The sequence below is a fragment of the Melanostigma gelatinosum genome (genome assembly GCF_949748355.1).
Source record: "Melanostigma gelatinosum genome assembly, chromosome: 2".
NCBI lineage: Eukaryota > Metazoa > Chordata > Actinopteri > Perciformes > Zoarcidae > Melanostigma > Melanostigma gelatinosum.
This window is the reverse complement of record NC_136635.1, coordinates 6,501,020-6,522,102: the sequence shown is the minus strand read 5'-3', so window position 1 is coordinate 6,522,102 and position 21,083 is coordinate 6,501,020. Positions and strand designations below refer to the sequence as shown.

The 21,083-nt window shown below is 42.2% G+C and overlaps 1 protein-coding gene across 1 annotated transcript in view; it reads right to left on the bottom strand.

The window, feature by feature from the left end:
* LOC306791227 (neural-cadherin) overlaps positions 1–21,083 on the bottom strand; it is a gene marked incomplete at both ends in the record, with an annotated part of 282,576 nt that overhangs the window by 40,120 nt on the left and 221,373 nt on the right. Inside the window, 4 exons of the mRNA XM_079287854.1 lie at positions 5,000–5,166; positions 9,919–10,099; positions 16,528–16,651; positions 16,959–17,086. Of these exons, the coding sequence (XP_079143980.1) occupies positions 5,000–5,166; positions 9,919–10,099; positions 16,528–16,651; positions 16,959–17,086 (600 nt within the window). The remainder of the gene's footprint in view (positions 1–4,999; positions 5,167–9,918; positions 10,100–16,527; positions 16,652–16,958; positions 17,087–21,083) is intronic.

The following is a 21,083-nucleotide window of genomic DNA, read 5'->3' as shown; positions in this document are numbered from 1 at the left end:
AAAGTATTAACACTTAAAGTGCTAACCTGTTGCTGCCTATAGTATGGCTCTATAATATATCATAGGACGTCTGTAGCCTGGAATCAGCATGCAGAGCCGAGGCGAGGGAGCTATTCATTCAGCTTTAAAAGCAGTGTTCCAGCCAAGATGCGGGTACATTATGCAGCAGGATACCACGAGGAGATATTGGGTTTGGGCATCCTCCCCCCAACAAATTCATGACCAAAAACTATCCAATTTGACATCATTTTGGACCATTTCTATCACTGAAGATAAAGCCCAAAATCAAATCAAAAGAGAGACACATTTTAAATAATGTTTCAGTGATTATGTATGTTCACAAATATAAAACAAACAAAAAACAGTTCACTCATTATTTCACAAAAAGGCAGTGAACATTGTATCAATACATAACAGCACTCTCTCACCATCGTTCTTTGTTTAATATTTATAAACTATGTGCAGTGGTGAAATTATTCATCAAATCATCATCATCAATACAATTATGTTTTAGTGGATGTATTTGCAATAGGCAAGCAACCTGAACCCTGGACTGGGAGTGGAGTGGAGGGGAATTAATATATATATTTTTCTATATATATATATTTTTTTGCACAGTGGACAATCTTTCAAATGGAGCACCTCTTATCTTGGAGTTTGAGGTGATACTGTGTCACTGAAAATAAAAAATGTTTTAACATTTTGTCAACTAAAATGTGCATCATTACGTCGCTGTCAGGAGCCTTTCCCTGCAGGTGGCTCATCATGTTTGCAGACCCCCGCCCTCGGTAAAATATCAATGGATAAATCCAAAAAAAGAAAAGTCACGGGGGAAAATAGAGAGTTTAATTCTGCGGGGACGTATTCATTTGCTTTCACTGCCAACGATGCTGACTTACCTGCATGCTTGATATGTGGCGAGAAATTAGTAAACAACAAAAAATGTAATGTTGAAAGACACTTCCAGAACAAGCAGGCAGCATTTGCTGAAAACACGCTGGAGATGAGCAAAACCTTATTTTTTCCTCATCATGAGAGTTTAATATTGTTATAACAGGTAAAATAGCAATAAAATGTCAAGAATTGTCTTTATTCTTGTTCTATAATTTCATAATTACAACAAACTATAGTTTTTGTATAAATAATATAACTATATATGAAACTTTATAAGCTGTGATATCAAATAGCTTTTGCGGCTCCAGACAAATTTTATTTGGTGGAAAATAGAGCAAAATGGCTCTTTGGATAGTAAAGGTTGCCGACCCACGGTCAATACATCCAATCAAGCGAGAAGCTTTCCTCCTCATGGGGAGGGTAACAGCAGAAAGTAGGAACTCACACAAAATGCTGCAATCAGTAATCCAAGGGGAGGAAGGAAGAAATGCGATATCTTTAACTAAGCATGTTGTTGGAATGCAAGTCACACACAAACAGCAGAAACAAAGCGCTCCTCACATTGTGAGTCTGCAGCCAGCCAAGAGTAACGCATACTAATTCCTCGCTCTGATCAAAAGCAAACACAACTTTAACAGTGAAAAACAGCATCCTTGAAGGCAATATAGATAGATTTCTGCAAGGAACCATTGCAGGGTGTCCAATGGTTCACTGAGGGGGGGGGGCTATTTCATAAGATTACACATATTTTCATGCTGTCTGCACCCGGGGAATAAATGCACAGTTTATGGTGGATGAATGATGTGAACCCACTCCCCACGTGGCTGTGCTGAGGGAACAGTGAGTCATTTCAGAAGGAATGTAGGAAGGAGAGACAGATGGATGACAGACGGATCAGAGGAGAGCTTTTACTGTAACAGCAGCTGTGGTACGGATAATCATCATCATCTCAGACAGCAATGCTTGATCAATACGCGCGGTCTGCAGCATGAAAGGAAAGGACTGGGAAGTTATTGTACGATGGCAGAGAGTCAGTCAGGGGTGGAAAGGATGAAGGTGGGGGAAAGAAACAAAGGGAGGCTGGCAAATAAAAAATACGAGAGTGTGAGCGGAGCAACCGGAGGAAAATAACAGAGGGAGGAAATGAGGCTCTCAAGACAAATAACCAAATAAAATAGTTATATTCAGTATTCAGTCCAGGCAGTGTGTCTTCAACGTCAATCTAAAATCATTCGCACTGCTAATACACCAGACTGTATAAGAACATGTTTTCCTTGACTATAAATTAAGACGACACATTGTATTAACTCTCTTAAGCTCCCCTAGGACGCCGCCATCCTCGGCTCACACCACTGTATTTCAGAAGCAGGCTCAGCTTTTAAAAGGGCTTCCCCTTCTGGGGTTAGTTAAGATTCTGGTGTCATGTGAAACGAGACAACCTATCCATTGGTACCAACTGTGTCATGTTAGCTTGTCGGGAATAACAACGCTCCAAAGTTAAGGGGGCTACATTTGGGCGAGAGAAAAACGTGCATTGTTATATTCACAGGGGTGACCTCCCACCTCAAGGTATGTGAATGAAAGTGGGTTATATGGGCCTCCCCTCTACAGATGTGCCCATTTTATGCTAATCCCATGCAGTTTTTGGCAAAAATCATGTCGTTTTGGATGCAGTATAGAATATAAAGTTATTTTCTCCTACATACATTGGATATGGCTAGAAAGCTGAGAGAAGCCACTGTAGTGAAACCACTTAATGAAACGCTATCACTGTATACAATGAAACTGTACAACATGCAGACGATGTTTGGTTCTCCTAGGTACAGTATATTGACCATAAGAGGGTATTTGAGCAGTTCCCAGAACAGAAGCGTAGACCATCCAATCACCAAAAAATGCAATTCAACAATCAACACAAGTCAAAAGGTTCTGATACCAAATCATTACACGGAATTTTCTATGTTATTGAAGATGGTAAAAGTCTGACATCATTCCAAGCTGAGAGAGTATGCATGGTACACTTATTGAATGTCAAATGTAAGGCGATACAACAGAAATCACAGAATTAAAGGAATGGCTTTGTTTCCACAAGTGTCACGAGAACATGAAGCTGGATCAGGATGACGATCTGGCTGATTGTGCTACGACTCAGTCAGTCAAACGGCAACACACACACGTATTCATTAGTGCTGGGCAAGTTAACGCGTTAATTTCGCATTCATTAATTAACGCCGACAATTATTTTATCGCGCCTCAATGCATTTTCTTTATTTATTATAAAACAAAATAATTTTTTTTTTTTAATTGAAAGACAAGAGACAATACATATACATAACAACAAGAGGATGACAAGAACAGTGGGATAAAAGACAGCAAACATCCTATAGTCAGTCATTTTAGTGCACCTATATGCTGACATTCACGGTAAACGCATTTAAACGGCACAGATCGGGAGCGAGCGAAGGACTTTGAAAGTTAGCGGAAACATTAACGTGAGACAACATCCGGTTTCTTCAGACGAACATCCGGTTTTCAGAATAAGATGCCAACAAAGTATGAATTATATTCACATTAAGTATAAAACATGCTACCTGCATCTCGTGAACCAAATGTTATTGCCCTTTTGTTCATATAGCAGTACTTTTAAAATAAAAGTGCACAATACACTACTTTTGAATTCATTATTGAACTTTGCCATAACAATGCGATTAATCGCGATTAATCGCAAAAAATCCATGCGATTAATCGCGATTAAATATTTTAATCGTTGCCCAGCACTAGTATTAATGTACATTGACAAGTACATTCTGTGCTTCGAAAATTCAAGCAGCTCATTCGAAAATAGACCGATGTGTAAGATACTGGAGCGCAGCATTGAGACACTGTGGACACGGAGCTGGAGGACATTACGACACACACAGACGGATCAGGGGGACATTGGAAAATGGAAGAAAAGAAACTTATCAACTCATTAAAGCCGACCAATTAGCATGTTTGTTTAACCAGTGAACATCAGAAACGTAAAACAACAGTTTCCACAACTGAGAGACAGCTGACGCTAGCTACACTCCTTCTTTCACTAAAACTTTGTGCAGCTAAACCTGGACAAATAAGACAAAAAGAAACCGCCAAGTCGTCTTCTTTTAAAGTGTGCATTTGACAGACAGTCCTAAATACCATTTCTCTGTCATGTTTGAATTTCCTTGTTCTCTGATGATGTTCTGCCTAGTGTGTTCTTGACGGAAAGGCAGAATGTATACTTTGCCAAATGGATCATTGCACTCAGCTGCAAAAATGTATGGGCATGTCCGCGCTGTAATATCATTAGTGCAATATCTTTTATGAGTCCAACCTTGAGACGGGGCAGACAGCGGTTGTAAGTGATGAGCAATTCATGGCGATATCAGCAGCCGAAAGTCATTCTTTGTGTATCCTGTGAGTGTGCAGGAGCCGATCGTAACGTCAATGGAAAGTAGTGAAAATCAGTGCTAACCTGAGCAAGCGAGGTGATGCAACTCCCACTTTCTGAGTGGAAGCTAGTTAGCCTAGCTTGCTTGTTGACTGTTGTAGAGGGACAGACAGAAACAAAGACAATAACATAGAATACTGTAGCTGCAGGATCATGGTAATGACAGACATGACAGATCTATAACAATCTTTTTATCTCTCCCTCAGAAATACAGAAAATAGGTGCTTTCCAGATAAATGTTGAACTATTCCTCTAATGGGACACACACCCAATGCACTGGAATATCATAAAGCATTCAGCTTTTATGACTTAACAAGGAACATTTGGGAAAAATATCTGCAGCTTGTTTTCGATGTTGTGTTAAATTGCTTTTTCCCCCCGTTTACAACCCGGCTGCTCGATAGGTTACATGACAGCAACAGAAACGCTGCCGATTGTCAGCGCAGTTTATGATTGAAGAAAATTACTGCTGTTACTTTGCAGGATGGAAGGAAAAGGAGACATATCCACTATATTCAAAACCGCACAAAAACAGGCTCAATGATTTTTGGCAGACGAACCAAAATATACCAATTCCGCACACACACACACACAAACACACAAACACACACACAAACACTCAGGTAGCAGCCTTACCTCTAGTCGTATGTATTCACTCAGCTCCTTCGAGATGAGATTGAGGATGGTGCTGCTGTGTTTGCGGGTTCGAACCAGGACCTGAACCCACGTCCTTCGGGCCGGCAGCGGGGACACCAGCTGGTAATGCACGTGACTGTGGCCATCAAAGGAATACTCTGGGGCCTCTGGTGTTGGCGCAAACACACAAATACACACAAGTCAGTCAGCGACACAAAAGCGATATCATTGAGAATAAACACACATTTTTATCCAGTTAGAAGACATTTCAGTTCAGAGGGAAGTGACGTCACACATAGTCCCCAAGTCCCCCCCCCCCCCCCCCCCCCCCCCCCCATGCAGAGAGCTGGTGGCAGGACAAAATATGCAGAATGCACAAGACAGAATATGTATGTGTGGTCTAGCTTGGGTTATTCTTCCTTCTTAGGCACATGTTCCCTGAAGTGGGTTTTGCATGCCAGGCAGACTAATCCAAGCACACCAAAAATGTCTCCAAAGCCATTCCATCTCATGGCATGTGCAAGCCCGGATTTCCGTCCGTCTCTTGCTTCCACATCCCCTCCCTCTTTGTCTCCCTTCCGTGCAACTTCGATGAAGCTGAGCGGCTCGTGAGATCCCGCTTGGAGGCAATGTCAGCTCGCACATTTTGGGTCTCTCCTTGGCATACACTGCATCTGATCAGCCGTGTCTTCTCAGAACTCCGTTATGTCTTTTACTGCTGTTTATCGAGGCCACGGAGCTGCTTGTGTGCCTGTGTGGGATTTGGGATTTGTGTGGGATGTGGCAAATAAAATCCTATTAACACGATCAATTTTACACTAATAATCTTTCCTTTCTTCAATAGATAGGTTACTCAGTACAGAAGAATGTGGTGCGCTAAACCTCCGGAAATGGGGGTGTTGATTAAATCCCTGGAGGACTTTTTGAAGCAACTGATACATAAGGAAAAAAAAAAATCTAAGCTGTTTTTTTCTTACTGCTGCTTAGATTTGTTGTAGACACACTTTCTTCCTGATGTTACCTATACGGTATATACCTATATATATATATATATATATATATATATATATATATATATATATATATATATATATATATATATATATATATATATATCATGAATCCATTGAAGAGCCAGCAGTGGGCTTCAGATGGTGACATGATGTTTGCAGGATACCGTTGGATGGGTATGGCTGCAGTAAGACTTGTAATGGGAAATCATATTTCTGCTGTTTACCTCATGATAGTTGCAACAAAGGAAGACGCACTTTCCAAAGCAGCAGAATCCTTCCTCTTAATATTGTGAACCACTGTGCAGCGTCGTGGCGTCTGACGATGTTTCAAACTCATGGATTTGTTACTCTGACTTAGCGTCTCTCAGCGGTTGGGGGGCGGTGGATGTTCACAGAACCTTAAGGGGCGCTGGAAGCAATATATTTGAAAGGGGGGCCTTGACTTATTCTCAGGGGGGTGCTTGGTGTGTGTGGGTTTTTTAATGCCACTTGAGTCATTTGAATGCACATTTTCACAATGTGATCATTGGACTTGCTCATCTGAAGTTGTTTTCCTACTTGCTAGCGGGCAGCTCCTCATGTTTTCTGCACTCCTCTGAACTGTAGCTCTGTGATGCTGCGTGTGCTTCTGAAAAGCTTTGGGGGGGAAGCAGCTTCGAGCTGCACCGTAGTGGAGGTTGCAAAGTTAACATCTGCATGCAGAAGTCACACGATGGCGAGATCTTTGCCCGATCAGAAGTGTTTTCCGTTAGTTTTCCACCTTTGATGAAGAGCAGTGCACAACAAGTGGGTCATGCGTTTGTCAAGACTGTGAAGTACTGCCATAGCAGACTTTAGGACAGGTCGATTTTTCTTCTTGAAACATTATGGCTTCATTCTCATTAAATTACATTTTTATTCCTCGACATTAAATGAGAAAAGTTTAATCAAATCTGGTGTTTGGCATTCAATCACATGCTTTTTTTTGGGATAACACAGAACAATAATCAACATCAATATTGTGCTGAGACATTGAGAGCACATTTACATTAATGGGGACCTGGATAATGGATAGGCGAGCACTGGCCGTAAAAAGATTGAGAACCACTGCTCTCACTGGACTCCCCGGATCATTTTCCATTATCTCACCGGTACATGCACAACACCCCCACCAGCAGCTGAGCCCCTTGCATTTCTTTCACGCAGGGGTGTTTTCTCACTGAATGCCAACTAAGTGAGGTGGAACGTTACAGTGTGTGCTTAAATATTACGACAGCACAGGCCAGTTTTTTTTTTTTTGTAACACATCAATATTTCATGTGACGTGCAGAAATGCAATTTGATACCAGGTGTGAATACACTTTAGCATCCCCCGCCTCAATCTGGGTATGGGGTAAGTTCAAAACAGACATAAAGGGTCTCTCCTTTGAAGCGATGCCTTCATAAAAACAGCAACAACAGGAAATGGGTGAGAGTGAGATGGAACAAAAGTCCCCTAGTCAGCCCTGCCGCCAGCAAAAACCTTTTTGGTTTCTGTAAACCACGGATGAATGTGGAAATCTTTGATATTGGGAAGGGTGATCCAGCGACACGTGCTCTTTATACTATTAGTCTGACGTGGATGGGTTGACATTATAGTAAGTCTGGTGTGCCAGTGCGTTGGTATAAGACGCAGAAGGACACTGACCAAGCATTGGTATTTGACGAGTTGGGAGTGAGAACGGGTTTAACACAGTAAATCACAGTCTGCTTGTGAGAATCATGTCAGAAAATATAAAACACTTTCTTCTTTCAAATACTGCCTCAATGGTCGCCAAAAGCATCCAGATGCCCCTTGTTGGTCATCGACTCCACAGCTTGTTGCTTCTTCAAAGATACGAGTCCTCTCATGAACGTGGAGAATGATTCATTCACGTTGTCGTCATTGTGCTCAGTCCACTGCTCTTCACCTTGCTGACACACGACTGCACTACAACCTACAGCACCAATCACATGGTCAAGTTTGCAGACGACACAACTCTGGTTGGTCTCATCACCAACAACGATGAGACCCACTATAGGAAGGAGGTCAGCCTTCTGACCACGTGGTGCAGAGACAACAACCTCCTTCTGAATAACAGCAAGACCAAGGAGATTATTGTTGACTTCCGGAGAGGCCAGACTCAACACCCACCACTGACCATCAATGGTGCTGATATAGAGAGAGTGAGCAGCACCAAATTCCTGGGGGTGGACATCAGTGAGGCCCTCTCGTGGACAGCAAACACAACATCACTGGCAAAGAAAGCCCAGAGGCGCCTCTACTTTCTCCGCAAACTGAAGAAGGCAAGAACACCACCACCCATCATGTGCACCTTTTACCGAGGCACCATTGAGAGCATCCTGACAAACTGCATCACTGTGTGGGGCGGAAGCTGCACTGACTACAACAGGAAAGCCCTGCAGCGCATAGTGAACACAGCTGGAAGGATCATTGGTGCCTCACTCCCCTCCCTGCAGGACATATATGACACTCGCCTCACCCGCAAAGTGACCATGATTGTGCGCGACTCCAGCCACCCCTCACACAGTCTCTTCAGCCTCCTGCCCTCTGGGAGAAGATACCGGAGCCTCCGTGCTCGCACCACCAGACTCTCAAACAGCTTCGTCCACCAGGCTGTTAGGAAGCTGAACTCTCTGGAATCTCTCCCTCCTCTATTTTAAGACTCTCCATGTCCAACTGCTGCTAAATACAGATTGATAGCTTTTTTTAAATTTTGTATCTCTTATTATATATATTTATTGTCTAAATGTTTTTAAATTTCTTTTATTTTTTATTTATTTATTTTTTAATGTTTTTTAATCTGTTGCACTGTATTCACTTTATGTTATATGTTGGACGAGAGAGAAACGTCTTTTCAACTCCCCTGTATGTTCAGTACATTGTGGAATTGACAATAAAGCAAACTTTGAACTTTGAACTTTGAATTCATTTGAGAGTCCCGTGTCTGTGCGGTACAAGAAGAGAACAAAACAGGACTGTAAAGCCCGCCAAAGACTGCTGCAGTCAGCAGAATTCATCTGTGGAGGTGCTCTCAATCTGGAGGACGTGTACGGGGGTCGGTGCGGGAGGATCATTAAAGATCCCATCTCAGTCCAACAACAGTCTCGTTCAACTGCTGCAGTCAGGCAAACGCCTCCACAGACATGAGGCCGCCGCAGAGAAGCTCACACGGAGCTGCTTTCTCCAGGCCATAAGTATCCTTAGTATGGAGCCAGGGGGTAGTTCAGGGGTCAGGGGTAGTACGACAAGTGTGTGACCTATACATGCATTCATTTACAAATAGAGTTGTATACCATTCATGTTAGAAAGGCACGAAACAGCCGTGGGTGAGGACCACTCAATCCTCTTTTACGATTCTAGCTTACATTTTTACAAAACTGGGGGGACCCCCACACTTAACGTTTATGATAACATTCACAATAAATTTGTGTCAGCTAGATTTAATACAGCATTTAGGATATTTTACACCGCAAATAAAAAGAAAGGAGGTTTACTTGCTCCACATCCCTGAGGCGTTGAGAGAAAACAAGCTGTAAGCCGTTTTAATCGTCACATCGAACCGTCCATCTTGTTCGGCTGTGCTACATATAGCTGACAGAAGCATCTTTGACGGTGTGCTTATTGTATGTGTAACAGTTATATGGCCTGTAAATCCACATATTTGGGAAAAAAACAAGGTTCATATTTAGAAGCTGTTTCAGGCGACAAACAGAACCTTCAGACCTAAATGCTACACTCCATTTTGCTTCAATGTTACAACAAACTCATTCTCCAACAGCTAGCAATTAGGCTTTAGTTTTACATCAATGTTCTTTTCGGGACACATGGATGATTTTGGTTTGTTGTTGTTTGATGTATTGCTTTAATGCATAAGTTTGGCTTACCCTCTTCACAGTGGTGTCCTGCGTATCCCGGCACACACTGGCAGCTGAAGGAGCCCCACTCGCCGTGACAGCGACCCCGGTGGCCGCAGGACGGATAGCCCATGTTGACACAGCTGCTGTCGGTGGTCAGGCAGCCTGGAGAGCTGGATTGCGAGTCAGCCGGAGAGCCCAAATCATACAGCTGAATGGGGGAGATAGCGGAGAGGAGATGGAGGGGCGGTGCATGAAGAGGGGATGAGAGTAAAGGAATGACCAGAGGAGGAGGAAGGAGAGATGGGGTTATGGTAGGGGCCAGAGAGAAGATGAACAGAGAGGAGAAAGAAGAGGGAGAGATGTAAGATAACAGCGTTAAAAAGGAACGAAAAGGGAAAGTTGAGACGAGTAGATGAGAAGTAGAGAGAGAGTTGCCAATAAACTGTTTGGCAAACAAACAAGAGACAACAGAGAGACTTACAACCAATGTTCCCTCTAAGCTGCGCGCTTGAGCAATCGCGCACTGCTCGCACATTCTCAGCGCACAAGAAAATCTATGCAGCGCATAAAATAAAATTCAACATAAACGTATTAATTAATATCTAATATTAGTCCTAATCTTATCTAATCAATTAAACCAATAATAATAATAATAATAATAATTTTGTTTTCTGTACTATTTTGCAACGTAACTCAGTGAGTGACAGGTGTCCAGCCAATGATACGATTCGGTTCACTTACGCTACGCAGCCAATCATAGCATTGACACTATTGCCCTGCCCATTCGCGCCGTGCAGGTTAGCTAGCTAACAACAGTGCGGCGGAGTTACGAGACGCAAATGCCCCTTATCCCCCCTTATCATGGCGAAACGAACGGGCAGCGACATAAAGTCAAAGCAAGAAGCAGACGAAGCCATCAACCTGGACAAAGTGTACAACCATTGGAGAAGTGAGAAGGACAGACGTGAAAAATAAGGTAAAATTTAAGTCAGATTTGTGCATATTCTAGTGACATTTATTAAGATTTTTTACTTATGGATATTAATCATTAAATGATGTTACTACTAGATAATTTATGGGTAGTAGAAATGATAATAAAAAACTGAGTAATTACATATTTTACAGACAGAGTTACAGGAATTTACACTGTAACACAAGCTACAGCACACGTCATTGTGCAAAATGTGAATGTTTTAATGTGAACAAAATGTTATGTCTGAAAGGTGTATATGTATAATTTCTTCCACAACAGGACCTCACACAGGCCAAAGCAGGACTCTCACATAAAACATACTACACATCTCATGAACAACAAGATTTTTGTCTTTTTCCTTTAAAGTTTGTCAAATCACTTATATTAAAAGTAAACTAGTGAAAATTGCTGCTGTAATTTGATTCTTTTAATAAGCCATGTAACTTGCTATGATCCAAGGTTTTGAACAGGTGTGATACTGGTGTGTGGCCACAGCGTGCACATCTGATGTTGCTCACAGTGGTCCTCAGTGTGCTCAGGGAGCTTGTGTGTATGCCCAGACACATGAAAAATTAGAGGGAACATTGCTTACAACAGTCAGGTAGGGGTTAGTAGTCAGAGGGGGAATCAGAGTTTGAAAAGAAGAAAATAAAGTCAAAGAGAGTGAAAATAAAATAAAAAATTGTGTTGAAGGACATGAGCTTAGGATAAACTGTGGCCTTCTGTCCTTTTCCACTCTCTGACTCTCTTCCCACAGAGATGAAACCAAACCCTGGACAAATCTTCTAACGGACAAACGGCATGGCCGACTGCATAGAAAGCTGTAAGGACGGGGGAACCTTGAACGCCTCAAATTGCGTCCCTCACAAAACCACGTCATAAAAAACATTAATATGTTCAATCTCGTCGCTGCCCAAACTAATTTATGAGTTATGTTGGTGCGGCGGGCGAGGACATGGGAATGCAAAGGATTGTAAATCTGACAGTGAGTCATACCGCCAGGGAGTTGCTGATTGGCTCTGACCTCCAGCAAAGAGGCATCTTATTGGTTGTTGACCTTTCATAAGCCACAGCTGGTCCCGTTTGGTTTTGACCGATCACGTTGATTGCTGAGAACCGAAAAACTGACATAGCAATCAATGACTGAAAGACATATTGGGGCGTCTGCAATTGATTCGACTGCGCTTCTGTGTCACTGTGGCGTGCACCTGTGTGCTTGAGCAAAAACATTGGACCTACAATACGAGCTGAATGCAAAAATACACCTGCTTCTGATTGAATTATAAATTTTGGCTTCGGCTGAAAAGAGTGTCACACACCCACACCGAGACACGGTAGGCTGCCCTGTTTGTATTTTCCAAGAATAATTCCAGGTGTTAAGTATAAATGTCTCAGTCCACAGGAAGTAAAACACACATTTTACACCAAAATACAAAGTGTAGAGCTGAGTGTGCTGCGTAGTGAGTGAGGCAGGATCTTTCCACCAATATGTAAATGACAGACTTTTCATTACAAAACCGTTACAGCCTCCACTCCTCAAAGAAGCTTTCCTCTAGATTTTGGAACCTGTCTTAAGGGATTTACTCCCATAAGAGCATTAGTGATGTCGAACACTGATGCTGGCCGATTAGGCTGTTGTGTTGAAAGGGGTTAAAGTCTTCTGTGCAGGTCAAGTTCTACCAAATGAAACTTGTTAAATGGACCTGGCTTTGTGCACAGGGGGATGTTGAGCCGAGGAGAGGGCCTTTACTGAAGTGTTGTCACAAAGTTGGAGAACATTTTTTTTTTTTTTTACATTGTACGCTGTAGCATTCCGATTTCCTTTAATTTTAAATAAAGATATAGTCCTTCAGAGTCAACTCTTGTAACTCCAAACCTCTATACTTAAAACATGGAGTGACAGTTTTGGCAAAACAACCGAAAAACTTGGTAGCAGTAATGTTCTCTCTCAGAGCTGAGGGGAGAAAGATGAGCAGAACAATGACAGGACGAGGATGGAGGGAGTTAAAAAAGACAATGGTGAATGACAGCCCGAGGGGAGAGACCCAACTCCAAAAACACAATTATAAAATCAAAAAATCTCTTCCTGTCTCTTTTCCTGGAGACAGCGTCACATTCCCACTGCCTTTAGCTCGGTCTAGTCTGCTTTCGTCTTCATCCACACACACTGTTTCCCGACAGCCGTGCATCACACTTCAATATATTTAATGGAGGTGACGTGGTCCTGACACGCTGCATCTTTGTCTGGCTCCAAAACAGAAATATTCTAATGTACAGATGCCCACAGGAAAGACACGCATACATACAGACACCTGTTCACCCATTCCGGCCGCGCCCTCCAGTCCAAAGAGATCCGGACCGTTAGCTTAACCGTCCTTCTGGGCTCGCAACACTACAACAAGCTAAGTGTTGCTTTGGCTAACGCAAGTAGCTAGCTAGCTACTGCTCGATAACAATAGGGAAACGTCAATCTGAACAAAAGAAAACTGGACTCTGTTGAAAAGGCCTAACTAAATATATATATTTTTAGCAATGTGTATAAAAGTAGTTCGCAATTTGCACTTTATATTTTCTTCTCTAATATGCTACTGTAAGAATCTGACAGTTTCACTCGCGTACAACCATAGCGTACAACAGTGGTAGAGAATTAAAGATACAATTTGGACGTACTCCGTTGGAGCATCATTTTACGCATTAGCAGACAACATATTAGCATGAAAAAAATTAATAAAAATGAAATACGAGGTTCCCCCAAACACAACTTTCTTGCCTGTCCTGCAGTTGTGGCTGTGGAAGCATATTAATCAGAATTTAAATATGTTTCCTTCTTTTGTAAATGATACTAAGATTTGGTAATGGTTCATTTCAACCAATTACTCTTTCCTACATTCTGATCTCACTCTCGCCTCACAAAAAAGCAACCTCACAGACACACATGGAGACATGTACTGTACATAGAAGCAGACACACACAGAGTACTCAGCTACTATCAATGTCCTCTACCTTTACCACTTCACAGGCACGCACACCTCAAAACAGATGGAAATGTGACACATTAGCACTTTCTGCTGCGATAAAAGCAACACCAAATGACAAAAATAAGACCATACAATGTCGGAACACGTCCATCAACATTGCTAATCATCGGAACGCCTACTAGTGCTTGCTCTGTGGAGATTTATTATCCTCATGTCCGTCCACACGCATCATGCAGATTTCTCTCATTAGTGCATGAGGTTTGTGCAGCCTCCCGCTATGTCTCCAGCTCAGGTACACCACGCCAACTACAGTACAAGCCTTTAGCATTGCAGCAGGAGAAATGTATGTCCTTTCATATTTCCATTCTGGAGAGTCAACATCTTAATAGAGCTTTAAAGGTCTACTGAATAGATACAGTAGACAGTCCTGGGATAGAACCTCCTTCTGTGTGGAGTCTGCATGTTCTCCCTGTGTCTGCGTGGATCTTCTGTGATTGCTCCAGTTTCCTCCCACATTACAAGACAGTAAAGACATGCAGGTTAGGAACTGAATGTGAGGGTGACTGATTGTCTGTCTCTTTGTGTCAGCCCTGCGATTGATTGGAAGCCCTGTCCAGGATGTAACCCGCCTCTCGCCCAATGCCGGCTGGGATCGGCTCCAGCTCCAGCGCTGACCCTCTAAAGGTCAAGTGGATACAGCTGATGGATGAAATGGATGAATGCATATGGCTACTTTGTGTTTATGGAGGGAACAAGACTACAATTCTAACAGCCAAACTGTCGCTCCTTACACTGAACCAGACTACGAGATCAAAGTGGTTTAACTGGCCAAGTGAAGGACAAGGCTTCTTTTGAAGTTAACTGCCAGTACGACACGTGTCTATTTCCCGGGTTGTTATTAGCACACACGTACAAACTTGTTTTTCACTGTTGGATCGAGCACGGGTCCCACAATATGAGTGGGCGACCACAAAAGAGGGAAAAAACAAGGCCACACTCGCACATACATACGGAAACACACACTCTCAAATACTCTACAAAAGCAAACCTTCAAATAGAAAAAAGATATAATCTTACAAGCTCACAGAAAATTTGATAGAGATTTTCCATGAACGCAATTATATGTTTGGAACTAATTTGCATCATTAGTGTAAATGTGGATGAAGTAAATTAGTAGACAATAAGTTGCTCAATTAATTAAGTCAGATTGAATGTGTGAGTCAGTTTTTACAAAATTACAATGATGCAACAAGAGGAACAGATACACATTTCCTTAATAACTGGATCCTGTTCCAGCTGCTACTGACCTCGTTATATGGAAGAGGTATTGGTCAGAAGTCGTGGTGGTAGAATGTGTATTAGGAGAGAAAAAAGTGTGCTGCATCTCCAGTTACAGATTCATTTGCATATGATTTTATAAACATCAAATTCTACAAGGCTTTGTTAGTTCACGCCAAGATTTGGCTTAGATAAAACATGTGACTCAGCTTTAAATGAAGTCCTGCTCAGCTGCTGTGAAAAGGCTAAAAAAGGGCTGATCATACTTTTGACTCTCCACTTATGTTTCCTTTATTTTTTTAAATATGATCATGCATTTATCCAAGATCATTTGAAACACTAGCTTCCCTGAAAGAGTCCAGCGAGAGCCGCTCCTACAGGACCAGGAGTTTCACTTTTCTGATATCCAATTCAAATTCGTCACTGCCGCAGTGCTCAAAGCAGCTCCGTGCACAGCAAAAACGAACCAGTAGCAAAGCTTCTGCTGCCTCCAATGAAAGTGTCAAAGAAGATGAGGAGTCCTGCTCCCCCCACTCTTTTGCTTTGCATGGAGAGATGCAAAACCTCTGTGATCAGATTGCAAGCATAGTTGAATGCAGAGCACATTTTATCGGTGTAACTTAGGTCTTAATCACAATGTAAATTACAAGTGCAAGCAAAAAGAGACAGTATCTCCAGCAGCGAGTAACAAAGGTAGCACTGCTTCTAAATCGTGGTAAGCTACACATTACCGAGCTTGAGAAGTGACATAAACATATTTCAAATATCAACATTTTATTTCTGATTTGCTTGGTCATCTGGCCAAGTGATTTTTGATTACCAGGGAACCCACGTCTGACCCTGTCAGCGTCAGTTTAAATAGAGTTTAAAAAAAGACCTTGACGTTTATGTCTTAATAGCAGTTATATCAGGCAAGACGCAATACTTTTGGACTGGCAGGGCCAACATTTCTCACTCAGTCATTTTAGGTTTATTTGAAGCCAAGCCAAAATTCTAGGCTTTAGAAGGCAGCGGGTTCACAAAAGGCTATCACACCTGAGGCCTGTGTTCATACAGAAATGATTTGGGCTTGAGCTCAGATTGTCATGGTTGAGCATGGAGCCCTTGACTTTTTAAGTCCAACAGAGCAGTGGAAGGTTACTTGGAAGTCTCGACTTGAAGTCAAGATTGGGCGGGAGTGGAAAGGTTTGTATTCCACTTCGCTCTTGCAGGGCATGTGTGTAATATTTGAAAGAGCTTTGAGGTTACAGTTCTTCCTCTTACATGGCACAAGGGTACTGTGAATGTTGAAACCTGTTATTAATCCATTTATCAGCTGGAGTGCAGGCGGGAGTTTGAGAGTGCTCGGTGTGCTAGCGGTCGTGTGCTTCTGCACAGGTGTGTATACGTGTGTCAGCGCTGCGTTACCTTGCTGTCCACGATGAAGTTGCGGATGCAGCCGGTGAAGTGTTTGTGCTGAAGCTGAGGGTAGATGTAGGGGATGTCCTCGTTCACACCGCCCAGCTGGAGCAGCTGGCTCATGTTCAGGTGTCTAGAACACATATAGAGGCATGCAGAGGCACATATTACAAACAGTTCAATAAACACATGCCATACCCCTGTCATTTGGGTACACTTGTAGAGATTATTTGTTCACCTTGGGCAAACTAACAGTTTGTTTAAAAAATAAAATAAAAGTTAAATTGAAGATCAAAAGGCCCCCTCACTAAATATCTGGGCCCCAAATGAAAGCACATTAAAATGACTTTGACACACTCATTCGCATCCCCACACAGAGTCACACCTGTCTTTCAAAACATAGGTGCGTGCACTGTTCATGTACGTGTGCGTTCAGGTACCTGTCGTTATTGGGTGTAACGCCTGTCACTTCACAGGAGGAGTGGTCCTCGGTGGTCAACCAGCTGCCGAGGCCTTCCATTTCCATCACCGCCGCCCCTGAGCAGCGATCCAGGGTGAAGCGCACTTCCTGTGGGGAGCACACAGTCAAGAACATGTTGTATAGAAACCAAATGCGTTAAAAAAGGCTCCTACTTCTGTGTGTTATTATAATGAGTGTACCTTGTATTGATGTCAAGGGCTTTTACCGTCATCTCTTACATTTCTTACAAGAGTGCGTATTACTCTGCTGCTGCCTGCTCGGTCTCCTGTTGGAGTACCAACGAAAAACCAGCATGTTCCAATAATTGGTGTACTTACAAGTAAAGAAGACGGTGCTTATGTGGAAGCCATGACAACCTATTGTCAAAGAATGATATACTATTTATATCAACTGTTCAACTGATGAAATGAAGTAAAATGATATAATTAAAGTTACAGTAAAGAAAGAATCTAATATACATGTTCATCTACTTTTTTCAGACAAATGGTTGATTTTGTTGTTCATTGGCATACAGCCCACTGCAGCTCATACTGGGATCACACTGTCATGTGCACAGGGTATGTTAATGGACTGCAAATGTGTGTGCATGGGTGGGGGGTGGGGGGGGGGGTGTAGCTTTACCTGATAATTCCAAAAAATACTTGGCACAAAAATGATCACCATTACTCTGGTGGTTAATAATACCCGGTGCATTAGCATTCAGTTTTGTGTGTAAAAAGATGTTTTCTTCACATCTGTGATAAAAGCTTCCATATGTGCTGTCACATACAACCGATGACAACATGTCTACGTGTCCCAGGAGCAGAAGTTTGAGTTGCAATATTAAAGTTGGATATTTCAAAGGTATAATCTCAAAAAGACTCTTCAATAAACATATTAGGTTCATCCTTCAGTTCAGGTGGATGTCCATGACTGCATAGTTTTACATCCGGCTTTTGGAAAGTTGAAAAGAAAAACGGTTTCAACTGTTAAAAATGGTTTTACATGAAGTTAAATGCGAAAAACAAAAGGCAGTCTCGGGGACAAGACAGTAAAGGGAGATGGAGGAGAGAATATGATACGCTAGGCGATGCTACACAGTCGGGAACAACTCAGGGTGATCCCCCTGGACAGCGACTAGTTTAAAGACCCAGAAACAGATGTGTGAAACAGCTGCTTGAAACCGGGGTGAGAGAGCTTTCCTATCGACTGAACTGTATAATTCACCATACACGGCTAAATATGCCAACAAAATCATAAAACTGACCTTCCTTGTGGGTGTGGGCATGTTTTCATCTCTTTAGGGTAAAATGACAGAGGCACGTTTGTCGAGGAAACAGCAGCTAATTTTACACCCACTGCGCCAGCTGATTGATCATCAGTGAGGTTGATGGTGTTACATGCACAGTGATTGTTTGCAGGATTCTACATTAAAGGTACTGTATACACTATGAAATATCATTCAGTTCTTTACTAGGCTCAGGGCTAGCGACTGTTTCAGACAAAAACAAATGCGTTGGTTTCGGTAAATCTGATTCATGGTTCTGTCTTGTATGATGCTAGAAGAAAACCAGTGCTCATGGCTAGATTCTTCGCTGCTGAATCATACAGTGAATCTACAGACTGCAGCTCTGTCCGTGCTTGGTTACATGACCAGGTTGGATAAGCTGCTGCTGACTATTCAGGACTCAACTGTGATTAAGAATAATGTTATTGTGGTGCAGAATAATCCCCGTTGTGATAACAAAAAAAAGAAGTCTCAATGAGTTATTGTATTCATGAAATTCAGAATAAATCTGTTGTTATAAGTCCTGATCCACTCATGCATTTGTCCGGCTGCCCCCATTCTCAATACGGCATAATACAGAGCAAATGCATTCAGTGTTGTCAATGTGAAGCTGAGCCTACAGCCAATATTTCCTTTAATGCAAAAGAAATCGAATGACAAAGAACGCTCTGGTAAAGGACAGAAATTGCACAGACATTTCAGTGGCATACTGTATTAGAGGCAAGGTAATGTTCCTGATGGTATTATTAAAATAGTTTGCCTGCACTTAAGGCAGAGCAAGCAGTGTTTCTTTTGTTCTTGAAAAGGGGGTTTGGGAACATTTTGGGGAACTTTGAGTCACCAGCTAAATGAAGCAAATTTAAGTGTGACATAAGTTTGATTATTCAGTTCTAGGCTTTAAAGAGGCTTTTGATGGTGCTGAATGTGAAAAGGCTTTTATTTTGGTGGAGTGCTGACAGAACTCAGTCCTGTGCTTTTACTTGAGTGGTACTCATCTACGTTGGGATGGGTGTCCCGGAACAGGTTTCAGCCAGTCCAGGTGCTTTAACCGGATTTCCAGATGACAGATATCCGGGCCAAGACTTCCTCTCACGTGCCGTGGCCATTGTTTACGGTCCAATTAGCAACTTGACAAGCAAGAATTGAGTAGAGAGACAATGTCTACGGCTAATCTCTACAAACAGATATCTGAATATGAATGCTGACTAAAAGCATGCTCATAAAAAGCTAAATCATTGTCAGACGATAGCCGGTGGGAAACAAATGGAAATGAGTACTAAATCTTGTCCCGTTGCCGAAAGATTCTGCATTCACATGAAGACATCTGTTTAAAGAGATTGAGATGTCCTTAGCTCGGAGTGAGTCCGTGAGGTTGAAGCTTTCAGAGTGGGTTACAACAAAGCCTCTAAAAATAGCATCACTGACTGCCTGCCTTGATATTTAAGTGAGACGAGAACAATGAGGCAGTGGTTACGTGTGAGTCCTTGGAGGTGAGGAGCTCTAAGCGCTCCTCAGTCAAATGAAGATGAGCCTTAATTTTACTCAAATTGAATTCACTTCCAATGAGCCTGAGCAGAGAATGTTAAAGGAGGGCCATTGCAATAATTTGTCTCCCTCTCACCGCTATTGTCTCCCTTTGTACTTTACGTTGCAGAGACTTCTGCAATACTAAATCACCAACAAACATCGTCCCCATTTGGGTGCCCAATAATAGTATCAAATAGGCCTGCATGGGGCTATTTGGAGTCCATGACATGATATAGTTTCCTCAGCTATAATGTTACAAGGGATAGAAATGTGATTATGTTAATTGTTCACAACAATGTCAGGAATCACTCATTTATTGGTCCGAATAACAACATTTAGTTGTAATGTTTGGCACCATCCAACGATCATTACTCCAAGGTTTGGAAGCTCAGCAGCTCAGAGTGCCCTGATCCATGTGTTCCCTGGCCATTGGCTGTCAGATTCAGTCAACATTAATATTTGGTCTGACGACCCATATCAACTAAGGCTGGTGCTCTTACAAATGTGCAATAGAAAATGGACAAAACTCATTTACATCAACGGTGTGCAAGATAATTCGCGTCACCTGCATGATGTAAAACTTTGCTAAAGCGACAACTTGTTTCTTCCAAATTTGAGTTGTTTTCTGTGGGGCTCCAGTTTCCAGTCACATCTGGATTCAATGATCATGACACATCTTGATGTATCTACACTGTATTCAAAGAAGCATTCAAATTGCGTGCAAAACACCATTTCCCATTAAAAATGCAGCTGTCGAACCCAGATTATGTCTTGAGTACCTGCAGGCTGCGTGAGTCGGTGTCAAACTGAGGCCAAAGGTGTGGGTGGATGTTCAGTAAGTGTAAAGTGATAACTGAAGAGTCAATGCGTGTGAAGTTCAGCAACACAACCACAGTGTGTTAACACATTCAGGCGTGTGTCCTCCCCTTTGAAGGTGATATTTGTGCTTCTGCACATATAAGGGCAGAAAGAAGAATTTACATGATCACAGCTGAAATGCAATTGAACTATTTTCATTGACAGATAATCACAAACAAAAGAATTTCTTTCCTTGGATAAGTAAGCAGCACATCTTGGCCAATATGGGTGTGAAAATAACAAATTAAGCCGTTCATATGAATGACGAATATACATTGTTAGCCAACATCTATTTCAAATATCTTAATGCAAGACAGCACTTCTTGATTTTAGTGGTGAAATAAGAGTGCGTGCGTGCTCTGTCATCTGCCAGTACAGCTCGGCGTGAATATACTCGGAGCTTATTTGCTAAATAGCTCAATAAATGGCGGT